At 36.7% G+C, this 24,433-nt stretch overlaps 4 protein-coding genes across 5 annotated transcripts; 2 read left to right on the top strand and 2 right to left on the bottom strand.

The window, feature by feature from the left end:
• Nucleotides 1–573: 573 nt before the first annotated feature.
• On the bottom strand, nucleotides 574–12,705 carry p2rx7 (purinergic receptor P2X, ligand-gated ion channel, 7). Of its 2 annotated transcripts, XM_056463438.1 has the most exons (13): nucleotides 12,524–12,705; nucleotides 11,974–12,118; nucleotides 11,347–11,418; nucleotides 11,132–11,204; nucleotides 10,597–10,690; nucleotides 9,936–10,016; nucleotides 9,289–9,430; nucleotides 7,584–7,720; nucleotides 7,418–7,508; nucleotides 7,261–7,326; nucleotides 7,078–7,182; nucleotides 4,606–4,713; nucleotides 574–1,694 (listed from the first exon to the last, which is right to left on the bottom strand). In XM_056463438.1, the coding sequence occupies exons 1-13, from the start codon at nucleotides 12,640–12,642 to the stop codon at nucleotides 1,140–1,142; spliced, it is 1,788 nt and encodes a 595-aa protein (XP_056319413.1). In that variant the 5' UTR covers nucleotides 12,643–12,705; the 3' UTR covers nucleotides 574–1,139. The 2 variants fall into 2 exon arrangements, with proteins under 2 accessions (XP_056319413.1, XP_056319414.1); XM_056463439.1 differs by lacking the exon at nucleotides 12,524–12,705 and having other exon boundaries at nucleotides 11,361–11,418; nucleotides 11,974–12,100.
• A 1,869-nt stretch (nucleotides 12,706–14,574) lies between these two features.
• Nucleotides 14,575–15,564, top strand: LOC130233635 (taste receptor type 2 member 40). Its single transcript, XM_056463773.1, has one exon. It carries the CDS (start codon nucleotides 14,602–14,604, stop codon nucleotides 15,562–15,564), a length of 963 nt encoding a protein of 320 aa, XP_056319748.1. The 5' UTR covers nucleotides 14,575–14,601.
• A 2,107-nt stretch (nucleotides 15,565–17,671) lies between these two features.
• On the top strand, nucleotides 17,672–18,655 carry LOC130233384 (taste receptor type 2 member 40). The gene has a single exon (XM_056463406.1). The coding sequence runs from the start codon at nucleotides 17,693–17,695 to the stop codon at nucleotides 18,653–18,655; it is 963 nt and encodes a 320-aa protein (XP_056319381.1). The 5' UTR covers nucleotides 17,672–17,692.
• A 2,411-nt stretch (nucleotides 18,656–21,066) lies between these two features.
• gstt1a (glutathione S-transferase theta 1a) lies at nucleotides 21,067–24,363 on the bottom strand. The gene is made up of 5 exons (XM_056463437.1): nucleotides 24,202–24,363; nucleotides 22,267–22,354; nucleotides 22,039–22,189; nucleotides 21,704–21,880; nucleotides 21,067–21,387 (listed from the first exon to the last, which is right to left on the bottom strand). Exons 1-5 carry the CDS (start codon nucleotides 24,311–24,313, stop codon nucleotides 21,187–21,189), a joined length of 729 nt encoding a protein of 242 aa, XP_056319412.1. The 5' UTR covers nucleotides 24,314–24,363; the 3' UTR covers nucleotides 21,067–21,186.
• Between the last annotated feature and the right edge of the window lie 70 nt (nucleotides 24,364–24,433).

Raw genomic sequence — 24,433 nt, 5'->3', positions numbered from 1 at the left:
AATTTAAATCTTAAAAATTCAGGCTACACGTTTTTGCATATGAACTCTTCAAACTGTTATTATGTAATTTATTCCTGTTGACAAAGCTGAGTTCTGTATTCAGTATCACATAATCAATGAAACTTTACAATACGGCAGATGTAGTTAATGTATTTACCCATTTAAACAAACAATGAACAATGCGTACACCACATTTATTAAAGAGTTCAATATTTACTAATCTTAATCTATTAATAAAATCAAACGCTCTGCTTGTTAACGTTAGTAAAAGCACTATTAACTAACATTAACAAACATGAAGACGGTCTTTAATAGATTTATTGCTCATTGTATGTTTGATTTATTAAGTACACAAACTAACATGTCTCATTTTGTAAAGTGTTACCTCATGATCCTTTAAAAATAATTATTATATACTGAGTTGATCCATATAAATCAGGGGTGTCCATATTTGGTCCTGGAGGGCCGATGTCCTGCATAGTTTAGCTCCAACTTCCTTCAACACACCTCCCTGGAAGTTTCTATACCCAGAAAAGGCTTGATCAGCAGGTTCAGGTGTGTTTAACTGGGGTTGGAACTAAAATATGCAGGACACCAGCCCTCCAGGATCGAGTTTGGACACTCTTGATATAAACAAACTGTTATTAATATTCATGTTAAAAGAGATGGATTCTAGGAAACATTTGTTTTCAAAGATACTTTAATAATTAGAAAATTCAGAAGAACAGCAGTCATTTGCAATCAAATAAAATCTTTTGTAACATTATTAGCTGGGTATTCTCAGTCAGTTTCTTTGTAAAATGTTAAGCAGAACAAAAAACATTTTTATTTATTGCATCCTGATTAACATATATAGCATATTATTTCAGTTTATGAGTGCAGCAGTGTCTTATAACACTTATAACTGTTTGCAAATCAGTTTGGCTGTGCATGCTTGAGCACTTGATTGATTTTTAAAGGCATCAGTGTTAGTAAAACAATAGCATGATGCATCATTTGGTACTTTTTCAAGTTGAAGCTATGAATCTACCCATCACATTGCATATCACAGACTGTAGTTAGTACCATTCCCTTTTATGCACAATCATAAGGCATTGTCATCCTGATTGAATGTCTTGACAATAAATGAATAAAGTCTGTTATCTGTTGAGTTCTGTCTGAGACGTTATGGCCTGAAATGGTCTAAGGCCACTGTATGTGCCATCAGGGCTTGGATATTTTGCTCTGATCCTCCATATGCAGCAGCTGGGTATTACTGGAAGAGCATCTCTGGGTGTGCTGTCGCCAAACCGCCATCTGATGAACTGAGCATAGGCCCCATGACGGAGCTGAGCCTCCTCGTGCAGCTCAGCGAGGGGGTCCACAAAAAGCAAAGTGTTCTCCAGGACGGAGCGACTGACGACCAGAGATGAAAAGAGCGGAGAAGAGGTAATACAGCGGCCTTTCTTCAAACGGCAGCACAGTTGCTCCTGTAAGGTCTCAGCAGGTCGGCAGGAGCCACATTGACACCAGGAAGGAGACGAAGATTGTGACGTCTCCAGTAATGGCGTGTCTGGGTTTTGTCTGCCACTGTGCCTGCTGGGTAGGTTTTCGTCTACTTTGAGGCCGCAGCTCTGGCCGTTCTGTACAGGCTCACTTCTGCTTTGGCCACATTGCAGGACACTCAACAAAGTCTTCATACTGGCCAGCTCATTCTGAGAACAGACATGAGGTACTGTAATATAGTTCACTTGAACTACAACCGTTTTTAAATGGTAACTAAAATGAGTGTTAGATGGATTAATATAAATTATGGAAAAATTATTTTAGGTATAGATGGCAATGGAGCACTTTTCATTTTCATTTTAGCGATGTATTAACAGGGTTTCTGCAGGCTTTATCAATTCAAATTGAAGACTTTTTAAGACCATGACGCATGAAATTTCAGACTTATATATGGCTAAACGCTAAGGATTTTAAAAAATGGCCCAGCAGAAAAAAAAACATATTTGCCCCATCAAAAAACGAATTCTAATTAGTTATTTCTTAACCACATATTTTAAATAATGTGTCAAAACAAGCAAACCCTAGTTCATTCGTCCGTATTCTTTCAGCTTAGTCTCTATTTCAGAGGTCGTCACAGTGGAATAAACTGCCAACTATTCCGGCACAAGATTTATGCAGTGCATGCGCTTCCAGCCACAACCCAGTATTGGGAAACACCCATACACACTCATACACTAGGGCCAATTTAGTTTATTCAGTTCACTTATACTGCATGTCTTCGGACTGCGGTTGAAACGAGAGCACCCGGAGGAAACCCAACCAAACCGAAACCCCACTCGGACTCGAACCAGCGACCTTCATGTTGTGAGTCAACGGTGCTAATCACTAAGCCACCATGCCACCCCATACTTTTTCAGTCTTGTGCTGATTAAAATAGATTAAAGAATAAGTAATCATACAATTGTTGAACTGCAATTTTATTCATTCATTTTCTTTTTGGCTTAGACCCTTTATTAATCGAGGGTCGCCACAGCAGAATGAACCATCAACTTATCCAGCATGTGTTTTACACAGAGGATGCTCTTCCAGCTGCAACCCATCACTAGGAAACACACACACACACACACACTACTGCATTCACACACATACACTACGGACAGTTTAAGCTTATTCAATTCACCTATAGCACATGTCTTTCGACTGTGGAGGAAACCGGAGCACCAGAAGGAAACCCACTTGAGCACGGAGAGAATATGCAAACTACACATAGAAATGCCAACTGACCCAGCCGGGACTCGAACTAGAGACCTTCTTGCTGTGAGGCAACAGTGCTAACCACTGAGCCACTGTGCCACCCCTTACCTATACAGACTTGTGCTGATTAAAATATATGAAAGATCAAGTAATCATAAAATTTTTGCACTGCAATTTAAATATTTTAAAAACATTTTAACTAATGGGTAAAGATCTAGTGGTTTAAAGGATAAGGTGTAAATATTTAAAATCATAACAGCAGCTATTAAGCATTTTAGAGCTCCACTGTGATCTTTAAATGCATCTGTTAATAATTTTATAATTTTTTCTAAACTACTATTCTTCTAAACTATTTTTATACTGAATGTCATTTTACTGAACTACAATGTCTTCTGTAAATAATGCTATAAATTATGATGTTCAATATGTTTTGCTTAGCTTTTATTGGTTTGATGCTTGAAATCCCACTTTTGTCCTTGAGACATGCCGATGTTGTTATTGTAATATGCTGAGAAAGCACTCAGGCACGTCAGCCAAAAAAGGAAATGCTGCTGACTTATTTATTAATTTAAATAAAAGAATGGTCACATACCAGTGTAAAATATTAAGTGACAGGCAATATTGGTGGTATAGTACAGTTTATGATTATAAAAGTATATTAATTTTTTTACAATCACAGCACTTGGGAAATTATGAATCACATGCAGCTGGGTGCTCTATTATTATAAAGTGAGTCACTCTTTACTGGCATGAAGATGAGTAAATGATGACAACATCTTCTTTTGGAGTGAACGAATCTTTTAATTCAAACTCAAAACTTAACAAAATGCTTTTTGACAGATGAATGGTGCTATATTAATGTTTTCCAACATATTCAGCACATTTTATTGTGAACAGCTTATAATGAAACCTACAAAGCAAGTCCTTCCTTTGATTTCAAGCTTGTGCACACGTCCATATCACTGTGATCAGATTTTTTCTTAACTGCTGTTTTCTCACCAATGCCATTTTGTCACTTGTCATTCATTCATTTTCCTTTCAGCATAGTCCCTTTATTAATCTGGAGTTGCCACAGTGGAATGAACCGCCAACTTATCCAGCATATGTTTTATGTAGCGGATGCATTTCCAGCTGCAACACAACACCAGGAAACATCCATACACACTAATTCACACACATACACTAAGGACAACATACTTAATTCACCTATAGCACATGTATTCGGACTGTGGGGGAAACCAGAGCACCTGGAGGAAACTCTCGCAAACACGGGAGAACATGCAAACTCCACAAAGAAACACCAACTGACCCAGCCGAGGCTCGAACCAGCGATCTTTTTGCTGTAAGGCGATTGTGCTCCCCACTGCGCCACCGTGTTGCCCTTTGTCACTTTTCTATGTTGTTATTGAGAGGAAAGAGTGAAGGACATATTTGCATATTGATCTAAACTGCAGATTCAGCACTGTGGATTAATCTAAATATTCTTAATCAGATTTTCGCTGCAACCTATTATTTTTTATTTCTGATCAGAGAATTTAAAATATTATGTTACATGAGCGCGAAAACAAACAATAAATTGCTCACTGCAGTTCACTTACAACCATCAGTGTCACTAATATATGAAGGTAAACCTTATGTCAAATATAAAACTTTTAATTATTGATGCCTATTTATTGAAATGCTCTGCCATGTCACGCTGACTGGCGGTTTTCATTGGTCACAGATTTGCAAACTCTTGCGCTTTGCTACTGATTTACCTTCATACTCATAAACAAAATATAAGTTTGATGTTATACCTTAAATGAAATATTTCAAATTACTTTGAGCGTGTATAATGTATGTGACAATATAACACAAGGATCTTACTTTGCGCTGGTGTAAGGAAAGTGGTTTAGTCTCCTGTAGTCTTTTCTTTCGGGATTTTTTCACCACTCTTAAATTGTCCTCATCCACAAATGACACACAAAGGAAGCACTGCAACAAACACAAAACTGCTGCTTAGATGCATGCATACAGAATCTCAATTAAAGCTTTAAAGGTGTCTGTTTAAAGCATTAACTGTATTTTAAAGGATACTAAAATGAAAATAATAATCACCCTAAAATTCTAATTTTAAACCTTTATGAGTAAAACTTTTCTGTTGAACACAAAAGAAGTTATTTCGAAGAATGTTGATAATCATTGACATCCATAGCCGACTTTCCATCCAAACGTGAAGCATTCATTCATGTATTTTCCTTCGGCTTACTCTTTTTCAGAGGTCGCCACAGCGGAATGAACTGCCAATTATTCCGGCATATGTTTTACGCAGTGGATGCCCTTCGAGCCACAACCCAGTACTGGGAAACACCCATACGCACTCAACCGGAGCTCCAGACCCACGCGAACAAGGGGAGAACATGCAATCTCAACACAGAAATACCACCTGACCCAGCTGGGAATCGAACCAATGACCTTCATGCTGTGAGTTGACAGTGTTAACCACTGAGCCACCATGCCACCTAATGTGAAGCAAATCTTTTCAAATGTTTGCAAAATATTATAAAACCCACATGTGATTTAGATGTGTTTCAGAGTGGCTGACTATAATATTGGTTTACTAGCTGAGTATTGGTTTACTAACCAAAAGTAAACAAGGCAAGCAAAATGGTTTCACATGGGTGTAATTTTCGCTAAGTCAGAGTTTAAGTCATGCGTTTCCATCTTTCATTATTCACATTAAAAATTTTACATTTACACATTTTTATTCAGAATTTGGCAGTTCTATCCCTCGTTTCTCATGTGAGCTACTAGAAGGAAAAAACTGTATAGATATCAATGGATACTGGTTTCAAACATTCTTCAAAATAACTTCAAGAGTTTACACTTAGCTGATGATTGAAAATAAAGCGTATATAGCATGCTGTCCCAGGAGAGAGCCCTGAGCTCAGAATATGCTTGAGCCTGGGGCTCCCTCTCGTTTGAAGGGTGAGAGAAGAGTTTGAGCTCAGGTAGGTCTCGAGAACTCCCCTACTTGTGAACTGCTGAGATATATCTGACTAAGAGTTGTCTTAAGATGCTATTTTATAGTAGTCAATTTACTTTTGGTGTATGTTTTTGGACTGTGGGAGGAAACCGGAGAACCTGGGGAAAGCCTACGCAAACACGGGGAGAACATGCAAACTCTGCAGAGAAACGCCGACCGGCTCGGAGAGGGCCGAACCAGCGGCATTCTTGCTGTAAGGCAACGGTGCTACCCACTGCGCCGCCGTGCCACCCTATCAGAGAAGGGGAGGAGTAGGGGTGAAAGGGGGGATTCTTCAAAACGGAGATGACTGCAGTAGAGTGCCCTAATATCTGGTAATTTATAATGTTTCAGTAATCATCTAATTGGTGCAAATATGCGGTGCCAGCTGTGTTCAATAATAAGCACGTGATCCTCTCAAAATTAGAGAGGTCAGAGCGGAGGTAAGAGCGGGGTTGGGTGGGCTCCTGAGGGAGTCGGGGTAGGTTTTTTGGGTGGTGAGGGTTCCTACAGGAGACTCCGGGGGGGGCATGACTCCAATGGAGTCGAACTTGGGGAGACTCTGTGGGAGTCCGAGTTTGAGGAGTGATGGCCTATGGGAAAATAGGGAAGAATAGCGGAGGAACTCAACGCTAGAAGGAAAGAAAAAAGTAGTGGAGTAACTCGACGCTGAAGAAAGAAAAGTAGCGCAGTAACTTGACACTGGAAAGGGGGTATGGATTTAGGCCCAATCCCAATTCTACCCCTTAGCCCTTTCCTTACCCCTACCCTTCGTTTTGTGCGCGCACGCCAAGGGGTAGGGGTGTCCCAATTCTCTTTAGCTTGAAGGCGTAGGGCTAAGGGGAAGGAGTGAATAGCCCTTTTTCAGGACCACACTCGAAACCAAGGGGTAAAACAATGTGTGGTTTGGAGGGGGTTGGGTAGATGGGGTCCTGCAAGAGATACGAAAGGGAGGGGGCACTGGAGGCTCTTGCTGGAAGCGTAATGAGTGAAGGGGTGCATATAGCAGAGAGGTGCTTACAGCGACCTGAGTTAGATTTCTGACTCATGGTGCAGAGTGTAGATGTGCATTCACATCCATCATACATGTTTCACCCTTGAGATTGCAAAATCTGTAAGTTTGAACAAATATTCATAAATTTATGTTGATGTGAATGTGTATTTTGGTTAAATGTATTGTATTGCAAAAGACCCCCTCCCATTCATTTTCTGCCAATACTCTACACTGTTTAATCCATTACAGGTTAAAAATAACTTGTTGAAGAAAGAAACTAGAACAAGTAGAGGATGAGACAATTATGACAGAATCTGTGAATTTAAGTGAATGCGTGCACCTCTTCTCGGTCTTGTACGGCCTCAAACTTCCGCTCTGTGTAGTTCTGTTTTGCCTCTTTGGAGTAACAGCCAGTACCAATAAGCCAGTCCAAAAATATAGTTGTCTAAAGAAAATTCAATTGTAAATAAATATAATTTCACGCTTCAATTTTTTTCAAAACACTGTCTGTGGGTTTACTCACAATAGCATAATATGAGAGTGTAGATCCAATATAGATGATTAGCTGAATGAAGCTGAACTTTCCAGCCTGTGAAGGATATAGACAGCCCATTATGTGACTCTTTATGCTAAAACTAACACGCAAAATAATATAATAGTATGGAATCATATCGTCTCACCTTCCCAAACACCATCACATCAAACCTAATGCCGTACATTTTGAAGAGAGTGCGCTGTTCCACGCCATTCACCGTTGAGTATCTCGCAAACCTATTAAATGGTATCTATGAGAAAGCAGCGTTCAAGAGATGACATGTTTTTCAGGAGGATTTGAGTTGTTCATACCTGAAGTTGAGTCCAGGGTACAGGGTTCGGTTACTTTCTTTCTCATCCAGACGACGGAAGGAGTATTTGGGTAAACAGCTGTGAAAGAAGCGGTTCAGGTCACAGTCCCAGTTGATCTGGATCCCAATCACACCACCCTGAAACGAAGATACTGTTAGTTATGATAAGACAATGGACAAGACTACACGATTTCTTGTTTTTGTTTAGTTAAACTTGAAGTACTACAATAACTAAATTAACAAATCAACTAGAAAATCTGTTTTTTTGGTATTTTTATCTACAGCATTTCTAGTTTTATTGTGTTGTTTAATTCAAAGTGTGTGTGTGCATGTGTGTGTATGTATTATTAGTCCTCATGTGAAATTTCTATTATAAAAACTAAAAAACTAAAATAAAAAATGTTTTATTGTCTTTGTCATGATAAAAGTACAAAATATTTTTCTAGCTATTTTGCAAGATGCTAGAATTCAACTTAAAGTGCAATTTAAAGGCTTAACTAGATTAATTAGGCAAGTTGTTGGACAACAGTGGTTAAAATATAATCAGAATTAAAAGTAATAAAAAGTAAAAATAATAGTATTTCTTAAGAGCCTAATAATATTGAACTTAGCAGTTTTAAAAATTTTCAAATGTACTGTATTTATATATTTAATATATTATATAATAAAAATAATCTTCCTCTCTTTATATTCACCGGCCCCTTTATTAGGTATACCTATCCAACTGCTCATTAACGCGAATTTCTAATCAGTCAATCACATGGCAGCAACTCAATGCATTTAGGCATGTAGACACGGTCAAGGCGATCTGCTGCAGTTTAAACTGAGCATCAGAATGAGGAAAAAAGGTGATTTAAGACACGTCGAACCTTGAGGCGAATGGGAAATCGAGGAGTCTCGATGTCTGCTGCAACATTCGGATGATAGGGTCAGAATTTGGTGTCAACAACATGAAAGCATGGATCCATCCTGCCTTGTATCAACGGTTCAGGCTAGTGCTGGTGATGTAATGGTGTGGGGGATATTTTCTTGGCACACTTTGGGTCCATTTGTACCAATTAAGCATCGTGTCAATGCCACAGTGTACCTGAGTATTGTTGCTGACCATGTTTATCCCTTTATAACCACAGTGTATCCATTTTCTGATGGCTACTTTTAGCAGGATAATGTGCCATGCCATAAAGCGTGAATCATCTCAGACTGGTTTCTTTAACATGACAATGAGTTCACTGTACTCAAATGGCCTCCACAGTCACCAGAGCTCAATCTAACAGAGCACCTTTGGGATGTGGTGGAACGAGAAATTTGCATCATGGATGTGCAGCCGACAAATGCAGCAACTGCGTGATGCTATCATGTCAATATGGACAAAAACTCTGAGAAATAGTTTCAGTACCTTGTTGAAACTATGCCACGATGGATTAAGGCAGTTCTGAAGGCAAATGTGGGTCCAACTTGGTACTAGTAAGGTGTACCTAATAAAGTGGCCGGTGAGTGAAGATTCAGTCACATTGCTTGTGGCTGTAATATTATTTGACAATGCATTTATTCAGTTTTGCCATCATATTTGTTACATCATTTTAAGTCAATTAAGGTGTAACAATAATAAAATTTTAAAATAATAACTTTTTTACTTTCAGCATTGAATGACATCAATAGCACCTTTTTCTTTTGAATGGTGGTTTATATCCTAGTATTCTTCTTACCTCCACCGCCATCTCTGAAAACTTCTCCTTGGCTTCAGCCACAATGTCTCCCAGTCTGAATATGGGGCAGTATGGATTTTTGTAGCGGTGATAGATGCAGCCTTTCAAGTCAGTGTCCTTCATTTCAGACAAGATGTTTCTCCTAAAACAAAAATATTCAAGTTTTAATTCAAGTTTACTTAGTGCTTTTCATAATGATTATTGTTCCAAGTCAGCTTTACAAAAGGTTTGCATTGTTACATTACAATCAAAATCAATAAAAGTTAAGGTGTGAGTAGGTGAACAGTACAGCTGTCAAGTATTTAAATAGTTCTTCTGCAGTTACACAGTATAATGTACTTTTTTTAAAAGGTGATATCTATTCTATCTTAATTTGAGTGTTTGTAACACATGTGTTTATAAGAAAGTGTCTGGTGCACATAGAGAGGAAAGTGTGTGTTTCCTACAGGTGGTTTGTCAAGCCCACTCATCTGTGTGTCAGACACTCACACTTGTGGTGTGCTAGTGGGGATTAATATGAAAAGATGATTATATTATCAGTTTTTGAATAATTAATATTAATATTGATATTTTCCTTCTGGCTAGTAACCTGAAATACTGTTTATGCATAATTAAAAATAGCATTTTCTGTGTTAAAAGTAAAATACCGTATGTAGTTAAATGCTGGAAATCTGATGTTATTCTTGATCATCACAGTGAAATTTTCTGCAGCAGCCAAAAGAGCAGGTCTGGGAAAGAGAAATGAAAGCATGACATTAAAAAACATCCGTATATAGAATCTCAGTTTATATGAAAGTGCCACATAAAAGGGAAACTTCCACAAATGAGTTCCTCAAGTGTCTCTGGCAGCACTGGCAGATCTGAACTTGAAGTGTCAACAGTTTTACTTATTTTGGGGCATAGCTGATAAAGAGCTTTACTTGCAAGTTTCCATGTCAGTGTATCCATAATTGTTTGCAAAAATAACCTAACTTTTTCTAAATCAATACCTTATCTTCAGAAATTGCATTGAATTAAACAGATGTGAAGTATACTGATGGCTTTGGTTGTAAAATGCCACATTATTTAACACCACATCTCTCATACATTTCCCAGTACTGTGTTGTGGCTGAAAGGGCATCTGGTGCACAAAACAAAAGCCGCAATAGTTGGCGGTTCATTCCACTGTGATGACCCCTGATATATAAGGGACTAACCCAAAGAAAAATGAAGGAAATGAAATCTCTTATAAAATAAATGTGACTGACTTTCATTATATATAATTTTGCGTTCCTCAAATGATCTCTTTAGCATACTGTAAAATGGCACCTGGGACTCTTCTTGTTCTCAATGGGGCACCAAGCTGTAACTTCGCATGTTTTCTTTAGTATGTCCAACTTCACGCAGGCACCTGTCTGAACACCTTAAAAAAAACACTGAGATAAACATCAGAGCACACATACTTGTGTCTTTTAATATTCCAATTCAATTCAGTTTCATTTCTTATCAAATTATGACCTAAATAAAAAAATGATGATGGTTTTAGGACAAATAAAATAAAAATGACCATGGTTTTAAGACAAATAAAACCAAAATAACATTATTTGTATAGTTTAAACTATAACAAGCTAAATAGACATAATAAACATTATTAAATAGTTTTAACCACAAATTCACCAGTTTTGCTACACTAACCATATAGTTTACTGTAGTTTATGTAGTAAAACTTTGGTTATGCAAATGGTAGTCAATACATGGTTATTAGACTTTACTACAATATAACCATGCTTCATTGTGGAAATGTGTAATTTAATGCTCCCTAAAGGACACACAATGCTTTTTTTAGTAAATATTGTAACCTTACCATGGTTATGTTGGTCAGAAAACCCTTTCTCACAGTCTTTATCTGTTTGACACAGCTTCCCGTTTGGAAGGACCTGAAGGGTGAACATAGAGCTTAACTTTGCCTTATAAGAACAGTGGCTATAAATGACCATGATGAAAACAAACATTGAGTCATGGCATTTCATAATGTATAGCCTGGTAAATTCAAACTGATATAAAGTGATCTGCACTTACCTCTGCACATTTACCTTGTTTTTGGTTCTTTGTGATAATTGCATTTGTTGCGACGAAAAATGAGTTTTTCCCCTGCCAAAATAAAATGAAAGGGTTATTCCATGTCAACTCAGGTCCCGGGCTTACATTTTTTATCATAGAAAAAAAAAATCTAAAGAAAGACAAAGATTTATAACGTTGAACGCCAAAATATGAAATGTCATAGATGCATATTTACTAAACATTCCACTATTTTGTAGAGGAGAAATTTTCACCTGAGATTTTGAAAATTTTGAAATATGACAGCAATAATGTTGCTATTTTTACACATAAATGGGAAAGTCTGTCAGTAAAATCTTTTAATTTAAGCAATGTTTGTTACATCAATTATTACAATTAAAATAATGAGAAAATAACTTTGCATGCATCTTTATCCAACTCTGTGTTTGACAATTTATGTATAACATTTTTTCTGACTTTTTTGGGGGGAATTTTTAAGATAAATTTACAAGGTTTGCTTGATTTGGCAGAATCAACGAATATTTGATACTACTAGTTTTATAAGTATTATTGGAATACACCCATACATCTGCTAGATTAACGTTTTAGGGGGATCAAGAAGCAATAATAAATTCTGGTTCTGTTTACCTGAGATGGTCCACTATAGTCCACCACATCCCACACGTCTCCAACTTCTGGTGAGGTAATCTTTGCAACTCCCTTAACCTTTGTGGTGACAGAACTCACTACAAAATCATACTCCTGGTATTCTTTATTCCACAACATCATGATACTGGAAAGACATTTAAGACTGGCTTGAGACACCAAATGAGGAAATTATTTTTGGATATATTTGTCACCCTAATGAAAATAAACATGGTTTTACTATAATAACATCGTTATTAGAGCCACAAATTGTAATTACATGGTACCACAATTCATCAATGGTTTTGTTACACTAAGTTTAACCATATATTTGTATTAACACCTTGGTTATGCAAATTGTTATTTATCAATGTTACAAAAAACATGGTTACTACACTTTTCCTACAATAAAACCATCGTTAATTGTGTGAGTTAAACACTTTTAAACACAACATAATATGTGTAATGTTAAATAAAAGGCACACTGGCACAGAATGTACATGAATGCGCTCTTGTTGAACGATGCGGGGGCGACATGCGGAGAAACACTTACCAAATAAACATCAAGATCACTCCGTTTAACGTCCATTTTAGCGAGCCAAGTTTCACACTCTTGATTTTGACGAGTTTTTGCGTGTCGTATTCACAGAGGTTTAGCAAAACGCAAGGCATGGCGGTGATTTTTTGTAAACAGAGGGAAAGAACAGAAGCGATGACTGCGGCTTGCTGCTGTGCAGAGTTCGAGCACTAGAAGAAGAAGGTCACATGGTCAAGGGAGGACAGTTACAGTGCCATAATAATACACTCTTTCTTAGGGCGGAGAACTACTAACACTGTGTGTATTGTGTTCAAATTGACTTAATATTCATGCCGACCTTAATCTTGGGATCATGTCAGGATGCAAAAGTAATTGAAATGAATTGAAAAAATATTCTAGTGATTGTATTTGTTTGCTTGTTTACAGGCAGCTATGGGGAAATGAAGAGCACGTGGAATTCTTTGTTTCTCTGGATTTAATAGTATATTTTGTTCGGTCTGATAACTTTTCTTCTCAATTTTAAATAAAACCTTGTTGTTTAGTGCATTTTTCTTCTAGAGAATAACAATTGATGAGAATAATTAATGTTTCTAAATTTGTTTCACCAAATAATAATAATTGCTTTCTTAACTCTTCTTAATTTAAAGCATTTAATATTGTAATACTAATAATATATATATATATATATAATTTCAGTGTTAATAATTCCAGTAATAATTCAGTGTTAATTAATTAAATAATGTTAAATAATTCCAATTCCAAGATACTGTTTTCATTTTCCCCTGCTTGCCACTTATTTTCAGTGTAAAAGAACAGGACATTCTGCTCAATATCTTTTATATGTGAAATGATATAGACTAAAATATAGAGATGAGATGATACAGACTTCAAACAACATGTTTAAGAACTGTGGATACATTCAATTTTCTGTTTTTACAGTTCACTTCGGCTTGTATTTGGGTGCTTTTGTGTAAATTGCAGTTCTTGCAGACTTTTTTTTGGTAACTCTTCTTTAGCTCCCAACTGTGCAATAGATATATCAAGAGATCCTTCATGTGGCTCACTTGTGCCATGGCCGGATTCATTCTGACTCCCTGTATATGGCTTTTACAAATTCACAACTTGCTTGAAATAAATAAAAAAGTACAGTTTTATATACTCTCTTTTAAATCAAGAAAGATGATGTTTCGTAGAAGCCATCCCAGCAGGCACACAACATTATAAGACGTTAATATTAGGTTAAATTTAGGTTGTGACATCAGGTGACCAAAATTCAATGTCTAGCCAGCATCTAAGGACATATTATTTTGATGTCCAATAACGACGTCAAATTACGTTGATGTTTGGTTGATTTTAGGTTGTGTTGGAAATTGTCCAAAATCCAACGTCTGATAGACGTCATGGTGGTAATGTCCACACAATGTCAAGGTGGTGTGTAACATGATAAGATGTTGATATTTGGTTGGACATTGACGTCAGCCTGAAGTGGGTTCTGACATTAACCTGATTTTCATTTCCAAACAAAATCCAACATCTCCACAACGTTGGGGTACTTTAGGGTACATCATCAATATGACGTCATGTTAACGACCTGTTCCTGTAGGGATGGTTTTAGTTACCAATCTGCTTAATGAGTGGTTTTAGATGTGCAAAGCAGATGTATCATTTATCCCAGTTTTGCATTTATTTTTGATGGCATTAGAACATGTAGGACATTTGAATAGTAAAATTCGACAGACTGCATTTTACCCAAAATATACCCTAGTATGCCTAAATAGCAAACAAACAAGGTTTTAAATAGGCAAATTTCAAAAGCTAATAACATGAACATTTAATACTGATTGTTGCATACATTTAGCATCAGTGAAGAAAGTACACAAATAAGTTCACAAATCCCAACCTGTAATGTAACCTATAATGAGCATGGAGCATTTTTCCCATTTTACCTCATTTGTGTTTCCAGCTTTGACCAAAGCCTGCTCTCATTTACTCATTCAAAGCAACTTTGCATATGAGAATCATTCCCCCGTTTCTACATAAGACAACACGCATCTCGCCAGATTTTATATTAGCGCAGGACTCTAAAAAGAAAGATGAGCACTGACGTTAGCGACATTCTTTTTTTCCTTGGAGTTGGGATTGTTGGTGTTTCTGGAAACATATTCAACCTAATTTTCACTATACAACAGCAAGTGAAAACCAGAACCGTTCAGACTGTGGGCTTAATCCTTGATGTCATCTCAATCAGCAACATCATCTTAGCACTTGCCATTCTCAGCATGGTGGTCGGCGTCTTTCTAAATGCCCACATTTGGTGCATCAAGCCATATCCTCTTGGTCTCCGTCTTGAAATCTATCTAATGTTGAATTGTGGCTTCATCAGCTTCTGGGCCATTGCTTGGCTGAGTCTCTTTTACTGCATCAAAGTTGTGAATTTCTCCTCCGAGAGCTTCCGAACGCTGAAGAAGAACATCTCAACTGTGATCAACACTGCGGTGCTGCTGAGCTGCTTGTTCTCCTGCTTGTTTTTCATCCCAGTGTTCAGCCTTGATGCTGTGGATTCAGGAGAACAAAACGACAATGCAGATGGTAACGTGACCTGTCCAATGCCTTCTTTCACTATACAGATGAACCAAGATGCATACTCAGCCGCTGTCCTGTTCCTCCTCTGCCCGATCCCACTGATGATCATGTTGCCCACCTCTGTCAGAATGGTGGTCCATCTGTGCGCCCACACACGGGCACTCAAGAAGAACCAGACACAGGTGCAGGGATCAGACTCGTATCTCCTTGTGTGCAAACTCACCATCTCCTTAGTGGGAGTTTACCTGTTCAATCTATTCTTTGTGTGTTTGTTCATCCTTATGAAGCTAATTGGGGCATATATCACATATCAATACCTAGTCAGTGCTTTTACCTTTTACTGTGGAGTGACTTCAGTACTCCTGACGGCTTCAAACAGGTATCTGAAAGATAAGCTCTGGAGTCTGTTCTGTTGCAGGAAAGCAAAGGAGCCAGCTAGTAAAAGCCACACAGTTGTGACAGGGGATGTTTGATGTGATGAGAAATAGCACTTCATGTTTTCTTATCTGAATTATAATATTTAGACTACAGATGCCCAAAGTTGGCCCATTGTAACCTTTGATTTGGCCCACCATCCCATCTGAGAGAAGAGTGAGAATGATGGCGAGGGTTGGGGTAAATACCTTTAACACAGAGATTGTCATTTCTAATTTGATGCAACCTTTTTTTGTTAGTTTTATTGCTGAGCTACAAAAAAAGCAAAGTGAAATTAAATGTTTTAATTAAATGTTGTAAATGAATCTGATTTATTAAAATGTAAATACTGTCACTTGACAGATAGACGACGATGCAGAAGCAAATAAAGGCAAAACTATTGTAATTCTGTTATAAATGAAATTGTTTTGTTTTAATGTAATAAATTCATTATAAAATGTAAAATAAAACTGTATTAGTTCATATAAAGCAATGTTTTCTAGTCATTTTTAAATATTATTAATTGGGAATTTACTCATTGCAACTATATTTACCTTCGGCCCACTAGCCTTTAGCCTCAAGTTTGGTTTTTGACCCTTTATGAGAAATAGTTTGGGCACCCCTGATTTAGACTATAAATAATCCTGTAAGTCACTTCACAAAAAAAGTATCTGCTATCAGGGGCGTAGCGGAGATTTTAAAAGTGGGGACTACAGCTGTATGAGATCCAAAATTTTACGTTCATATAATTATTAATCTCCTGTTTCTAAATGGTCGGTCTCTTAAAATGTGTTGGGAGCGTATCCCCCCATCCGCTACGCCCCTGTCTGCTATTTTAATTTCATCATAAAATAAATCTCCTAATTAACAATTTCTTTTATAATGGAATAAGAACATGAATGCTTAGTTTTGTTTTTAGCTAAATGTCAGCCTTCTTATATAGTTTCTGATAGAAAAAACTTTTTCTTGTAATCTTAAGTTTCTGGATCTCTGTTCTCTATTTTGACATTAACAGTAGTGTATATGAATTTCATTGAGTTTGTATTGACATTCTATACAACAAAGGCAATTTACCTCACATAGTGTAATGTGAAGGGATGCTGACAAAGGGAGTGCGGATCCAAATGCAGGGTTTATTAGCAGGATGGTCAGGCAAACAACTGTCAACACGGGGGCAAACAGATGTTCACAGGAAATCTAGAGTTGTAGTCAGAAACAGACAGATGGCCAAAAGGCAGGCAGCAGACAACGTAAAACAAACAAAACAAAGCAAGGTTCAAACACTGAAGGCAAGGCAAGGAAACCGCGTCGTAATATTCACATTATCATAGAACAAGACTCAGCCATGAAGTGTGTGTGTGTGCTGTATAAATAGTCCTTGTAATCAGTTCTGAACAGCTTCAGCTGTGTATGTTTGCAATCATGAGGATCTAGACCAGGTGTGTGAGTGGTGCATGGCTGTATATGTAGTTCTTATGAGACAGGACTGTAGTCCATGTAAATGTGAAAGTTCTCCAGCGATCTATGAAGGTTAGATCGCTGGTAATCGTGACGCATAGAACAATCTATGAGTTTAAATTTTTTTTAAATATTTTTTTTTTATGCTTTTACACCATATACCCTCAAAAAATGCTTTCCCCCTTTATAAAGGCATACAGATGACAATGGAGGAACTTTGTGAATCCTTACATCTTATAGGACATCTGAATATAGTAAATGTATTCAAATTATCCTAAATATATGCCTAAATTTGATTTTGATTTGATTTATTTCAAACATAAAAATCATAAACAAAACAATTCTTTAAACAAAATACATTTCAACATATGCCTAAATAGGAAACAAACAAGGTTTTGAATTGGAACATTCCTGAAGTTAATTACATGAACATTCAATACTGATTGTTGCATTATGCATGTGAAAAAAAATTGTAGTCTCGATGTCTCTAAGTGACGTGACATGGGTTCACCATCATTGAAGAAAGTACTTAGAGGGTTGTGTAATCTGACCTCTAATCAGCATTTCTGCCATTTAACCTAATTTGTATTTCCAGCTTTGACCAAAGCCTGCTCTCATTAACTCACGCAAAGCAACTTTGCATATGAGGATCATTCCCCATTTCTACATAAGACAACATGCATCTTGCCAGATGTCAAACAGTATCAGCGCAGGACTTTAAAGAGAAAGATGAGCACCGATGTTGGCAACGTTCTTTTTTTCGTTGGAGTTGGGTTTGTTGGTGTTTCTGGAAACATATTCAACCTTATCTTTAGCGTACAACAGCAAGTGAAAACCAGATCCATTCAGACAGTGGGCTTGATCCTAGATGTCATCTCCATCAGCAACATCATCTTGGTACTTTCCACTCTTGCCATGGTGGTCAGTGTGTTTCTGAATGCCCACATTTGGTGCATCAAGCCATATCCTCTTGGTCTCCGTTTTGAAATGTATCTAATGATGACTTGCGGCTTCATCAGCTTCTGGGCCATTGCTTGGCTGAGTCTCTTCTACTGCATCAAAGTTGTGAATTTCTCCTCCGAGAGCTTCCGAACGCTGAAGAAGAACATCTCAACTGTGATCAACACTGCGGTGACGGTGAGCTGCTTGTTCTCCTTTGTGCTATTCCTTCCAGCGTTCAGCCTCGATCTTCCAGATTCAGCAGATAAAAATATCAGCGAGACAAATAGCACAACCTGTCCACAGCCGACTTTCACCCTACAGATTGACATAAATGCATATGCAGCTGTTGTCCTGTTCCTCATTTGCCCAATCCCTCTGATGATCATGTTGCCCACCTCTATCAGAATGGTGGTCCATCTGTGCGCCCACACGCTGGCACTCCAGAAGAACCAGACACAGGTGCAGGGATCAGACTCGTATCTCCTGGTGTGCAAACTCACCATCTCCTTGGTGGGAGTTTACCTGTCCACTCTATTTATGGTGGCATTGTATTTCATTGTAAAGGTTTTGGGGGCATTTATCACATATCAAGCCCTAGTAAGTGCCTTTACTTTTTATTGTGGAATGACTTCAGTACTCCTGACGGCTTCAAACAGGTATCTGAAAGATACGCTCTGGAGTCTGTTCTGTTGTAGGAAGGCAAAGGAGCCAGCTAGCAAAAGTCAGACAGTTGTGACACAGGACGTCTGAAGTACTGCAGTTTACTTAAAGGGTTAGTTCACACTAAAATAAAAATTCTGTTATTAATTACATACCGTTGTGCCATTTCAAACCCCTTAGGCCTGTCTTCATCTTCAGAACACAAATGAATATATTTTAGATGAAATCCAAGAGCTCTCTGACACTCCATAGATACCAATGGTCCAGAAACATTGTCAAAATTTCATGTGATTTAGGTGGTTCAACTGTAATCATACAAAGCTACAAGAACAATTCTGTGTGCCAAAAAACTGTAAAAACATTTTGTTCTATATCAGATCAGGGTACGCGTTTACTTCAGGGAATACGATGGCTGCATGTTGCACTGCTGACTCTAATGGCAATACATTGTATTTCCCACAGTAAATGCCCAAATTGACAACCTCAGTTGGAGGAGAACACATTGGTGAAAAAGTTGGATTTACTATTTTTTTTGGGAGCTTTAGTGTTATATAATTACTGTTGAACCACTAAAGTCAGTTTTGACAACGTTTTTAGCTCCTTTTCTAAATTTTGAACATCTCCGGGCCATTGCTGCTTATGAGAATGAGGGAGCTCTTGGAATTTCAACTCAAATATTTGAATTGTCATTTGTCATTTTAAAGATGATCAAAGGTCTTAGGGGATTGAAACGACATGAAGATGAGAAATTAATAGCAGATATTTTATTTTAGGTAGAAATAAGCTTTATGGGGACTTAAACAATAGTTCTCCATGTTTTTTTTTATTTACAATATTTAGACTATCAATACTAAAAAGCATATGCTATTTTAATATCACCATAAAAAAAGTCCCATAATGCAATTTAAAAGTGTAAATTCACAGGTGTATTTACTATTTTGAGTTGTATTATGAGAGCTCGATCTCTGTTCTGTAAACATTTGATGTTATAAGTTTAACAAAGCGACTTTTATTTACATTTTAGTAGTTTAAAGCAAGACCTGATATACCTGGCAATAAATCTGTAAAATAAAATAAAAGTACTCATAATTTGTATTTCATTCATATGTTTTCCCGTTTTCATCAGCTACGCCTCAGTGATGTGTGATGTCTATGTTTAGGATACTGCTACTAGCTTTATGCTACTTTTTTTCTCAAAATCGCCACCCAGTTTTTACATGAGATTGGTTTGGAAAAACTGGAATCTTGTCTATTCTGTAGAAAAATATAATATTTGTTTCATAATTTTGTGTAATGAATATGTCTTTGTTTTGATGAATATAATACTTTAATTTAATTGGTAATCTATAAATATAGAGATAAATGTTTGATTATTATCTAGTTTATTTTATTTTATTGAGCTGTGATAAATATTAATAAAATATTCCACATGAAAACTGTTTCTGAAATGCTGAGCAGCTTCACATAAAAGGTCACAGTAAATAGGAACAGTGTAGTTCAGTTTGTAGTGTTTAAGTTCAGTTCAGTTTAGCTCAGTTCAGTGGGGTTTAATAATCACTACTGAGAGTCCAAATACTGAAGAGCAAAAACTATAAGAAACTTTGCAAGTACATGTTAACTTGCACAAATCCTAACCCTAACCCCAACCTCAACCTAACAATCTTCTTATAATCTAATGTGAATTAGTTGCAATGTAACTTAAATTCAACAGATCATCAAAATAAAGTGTGACCAATAAAGGTTCTATTATCATCCAGTTTAACAGTTACGTTAAATTGAAACAATGTACTTATTCTATAGTACTATATTTAAATTATTAGAACTCCTTGCTTACAAATAGAAAAAACCCAAAGCAGTTTAAAGGATAATGGGAAAAGTATAAAGATGTAATGAGTTTTATGTGCTGCACTGTGATCATTAAAAGAATAGTTCATAAAATAAAAATTCTGTCATCATTTACCAGCAACCAGCATTCTTCAAATGATCTTCTTTTGTGTTTAACAGAAGAAAAAAACACATGATATATATATATATATATATATATATATATATATATATATATATATATATATATATATATATATAGTTAATGACTTTGTCATCTTTGACCCATATATTCAGACATTTCACTTTCAAAACTTCTTCCATATTACATATATTTTATACATACAACTGTTGTGCTTCCTAAAATGTACAATGTAAAATGTAAAATGTACTATCACTTTTTGAGGATAAGAACTTACATTTATTGAATGAATGGCCTTTTTTAAAAATGTAAAATATATTGTTTAAATGAGAATTCGAGCAGCAGTTCTTGAGATTTTGGCATTTCCCCATTCAACTAAACAGTTGCATGCTTGACATAACTGCCCTGCAGGCGTTAAAAATATGGCTGTAGTGTGAGCTATCTTTCCCTAAACGGGTCATGGGATTGATCATGGGATTGACTCTAGGGAACACACAAACAGATGGTTGCAAGAAATCACTGTCAATTGCATAAACCAGGCATAAATGTTTTATTTTTGAGTAGGGATTTTGATTAGTACACCATACTACACAGTCACATAATGAAAGATGAAAGTTTAAACATAAAACTTGACCGTTTGACCATGCAAACAGACTCAGTTAAACATTTTCTGTATCCTTAACTTGAGAAACTCTGGTAAACCTTTGTTTTCAAAGGTTTGCGGCAACGATTCAACATTCATGATAACTTTATGGGCTTCATCGAAGAGTTCCACGCCAACCTCCTTCTTCACTCGGTCTCTCCAGGCGCTCAGAGCAGGCCTGCCTTCAAACACATCCATACCTGTAGCAACCGGCTTCAAAACACACAAAAACATCTGATCAGCATATCATATGCAGGCCCAGCACATACACTCTCAGAAATAAAGGTACGAGAGCTGTCACTGGGGCAGTACCTTTTCAAAACATACATATTTGTACGTAAAGAGAACACAGTGGTACTTCAAAAGTACATATTAGTACCTAAATGCACCTTAAATGTACCAATATGGTCCATTAAGGTAAATGGTCCATTGAGGTACCAATATGTACCTTTTGAGAAAGTACTGCCCCAGTGACAGCTCCCGTACCTTTATTTCTGAGAGTGTAAGAAATCAAATTACGTTAATGTACCTGCATCATCTCCACAATGGCTACAATATCAGCCAGAGATATTTTATCCCCAATTATGAAGGGCCTGCTCTGCAGAAATTTGTCCTCAAAGATCTTCAGAGACATGTTCAGATCCTCCAAGGCAGAATCCATCTTTTCTTTGGGCACTGGAGCCCCTGTGACCGCAGGCAAGACTCCCTGGAGTTGTGAAATGTCAAATAGAGATCAATGGTTGACTGATAAAAACATGTAAAGAGAGAATAACTAAAAAAAGAGAGGTTACATGATCACAATTTGCTCAGTGCACACAAACACAACTAGCAATCTGTTTAATGTTTAAACAAAGCGAATCTCACCCTGAACCAGAAGACCTTTGAGCCATGAGTTCTAATGTTCGTGTGCTGCCAGGAGAGAAACTCGTCCACTTGTGCTCGTTTCTGCAGGTCAGCTGGATACCAGTGGTCAGGAGTGTGGTGTTTTCCTGCCAGGTACAGCAGGATAGCTATACTGTATGGAAAGAATATAATTACTTAGTCTTAGAATATTTAAGATTGTTTTAAATGTAACTCAAGGTAACAAAATACCTCTCTGTGAGAAGGAAATCTCCATCTTTGAGAGCAGGAACTTTCCTTATGATGCTGACTTTACCGAATTCATCTCCATATTGTTCACCTTTGAGCATAGGGGACCAAAAAATAACAAGTAAAACTATTTCACTGAACACAGGAAAACTAGTCTAAATGAAATATGCTTTGTGGGGAAGTATGTAAAATAAATGATTAATACAAATTATATAATTATTATTTAATTTTTCATGCACTTTCCTTTGGCTTAGTCTCTATTTCAGAGGTCGCCACAGCAAAATGAACTATTACTATTACTACCAGCTATTCCAGCATATGTTTTACGCAGCGGATGCCCCTCAGCTGCAACCCAGTACTGGCAAAGTCATTTCATTGTTATATAATGTACTTATACAATGTTTAACATAATAAGGTGAAATATTACAATTCAAAAGCCTGTTTAGTGATCGAAAATAAAGCTGTAGTGAGAAATATTGTAGAAACAGTTTTAAATTATTATTATTTTCATTTTATTTAATTAAGGCAGTTCATTCGATGACAAAGCTGGTCATTATTTAGAGGGAGAGTTCCCCCCAAAACTTAAATTCTGTGATCATTCACTCAGATTGATTCCTCTGTTAGTTCCGTTGAAAACAGGTTTCCGACATTCTTCAAAATATCTTCTTTTATGTTAAAAAACAACTACCTCAAACTGGTTTGGAACAAGTCAAGAGAGAGTAAAACGAAGGAAGAATTTTCATTTTTGGGTCTACAGTGTTGCACGGTCCTTCAGAAATCATTCTAATAGGGGCGAGTGGGGATGAAAGTAACAAATTGATCTTCTCGAAGCCCTGAAAACATTTGCTTTCCAGGCTATAACAGCTCATTCAGTGTGCAACCCTTAATGGAAATGCCAAATATCACCTGATTTCGGGACTATGCCCTGGTGTTAGGTCTGAATTTCAGTTTTTAAGTGCAACAAGTAAATTATTGTTTTCATGCATCATAGTAATGATGAATCTACGGGTTATTTAGTGCAATGACACATCCATAAGTTTGCAATATCTGAGTTTTTCAGTTTAAAAGTAAATCAGGTTTAAATGGCAAGAGTTCCTGATGAAAGTAACACTTTTATTTATGTCCCGCTGCTAATAGCCATGCATTATTATTCACTTCCACATTAGAGTTTTCAGTGTTTTGATTCAAATTATTTATTAAAAGAATGCACATTGCCAATAATAATTACAAATATTCAAAAATTGTAAACATTTTAAAGATTTTGCACTGTTGGGTTGTTTTTGAAACATTCGATGGAACTGAAATTTAAACTGAAATGTTTAATATTTTTGCTAAAATAAAGGACAAAATATGTTTGCAGTGAACATTCACAAGGTCATAGTCAGATGTATTTAAAATGAACAAGATTAAGCCAGTAAATCTAGCAAGTATTGTGTTACTTTTGTCCCACCCATGTGTTACTTTTGTCCCTATTGACGGGGTCAAAAGTAACAATGTGCAATATATGTTTAAAGAGAAATTATTTTGAAGCTGTTCTACATTTGTTCAAAATACCACCCGATATTGATAGACCCCACTTATGAGTTAGTAACCACAGCAAAAATATATTTTTGTCTAAGCCATGATCTTAAATAGGTTTAAAATACGTTTTTATCAAAAATGAAACTGTCATCCCCGCTCTCCCCTATGCTGATTACTATTAAAATGTAAATGTTTTTCGTAAGTAATACAGTTTTGCTCCTTAAATATTTTATAGAAGTTAACACAATTTTAATTCAAACATTAAAAAGAAGAACAGAAAAGAAGAGCAGGACCATTACAGAAGAACAGAAAATAAAAAATACATATCAGACATATATTTTAGATATATTTACACTATACATTTTAACCCCTTAAACTTTCCATAAACAGCAGAATAGAAGTCAACAATAAAATCACCTGCAGATAAATCCACGGCTTTGTATTCAAATGGGATTTTGTTTATCTTGGCAAATATGAAGACAGAGCGGCATGGCTGGGAATGCAGATCGAGATAGAGCTCCAGTGGCATTGTGAAAGTGAAGTGTCCAAGAAGAGAAGAGAGAGCCGCCAAACTTCTTCACCCTCATATGTTCTGTGTTTATGCTCCGCCCTGCAGGGGTCAGCAGTACAATGTTCTTGCGACACCTAA

The sequence above is a fragment of the Danio aesculapii genome, chromosome 8 (assembly GCF_903798145.1).
Source record: "Danio aesculapii chromosome 8, fDanAes4.1, whole genome shotgun sequence".
Classification (NCBI taxonomy): domain Eukaryota; kingdom Metazoa; phylum Chordata; class Actinopteri; order Cypriniformes; family Danionidae; genus Danio; species Danio aesculapii.
Note: the sequence above shows the minus strand (reverse complement) of the source record. Positions and strands in the feature narration are given on the sequence as shown.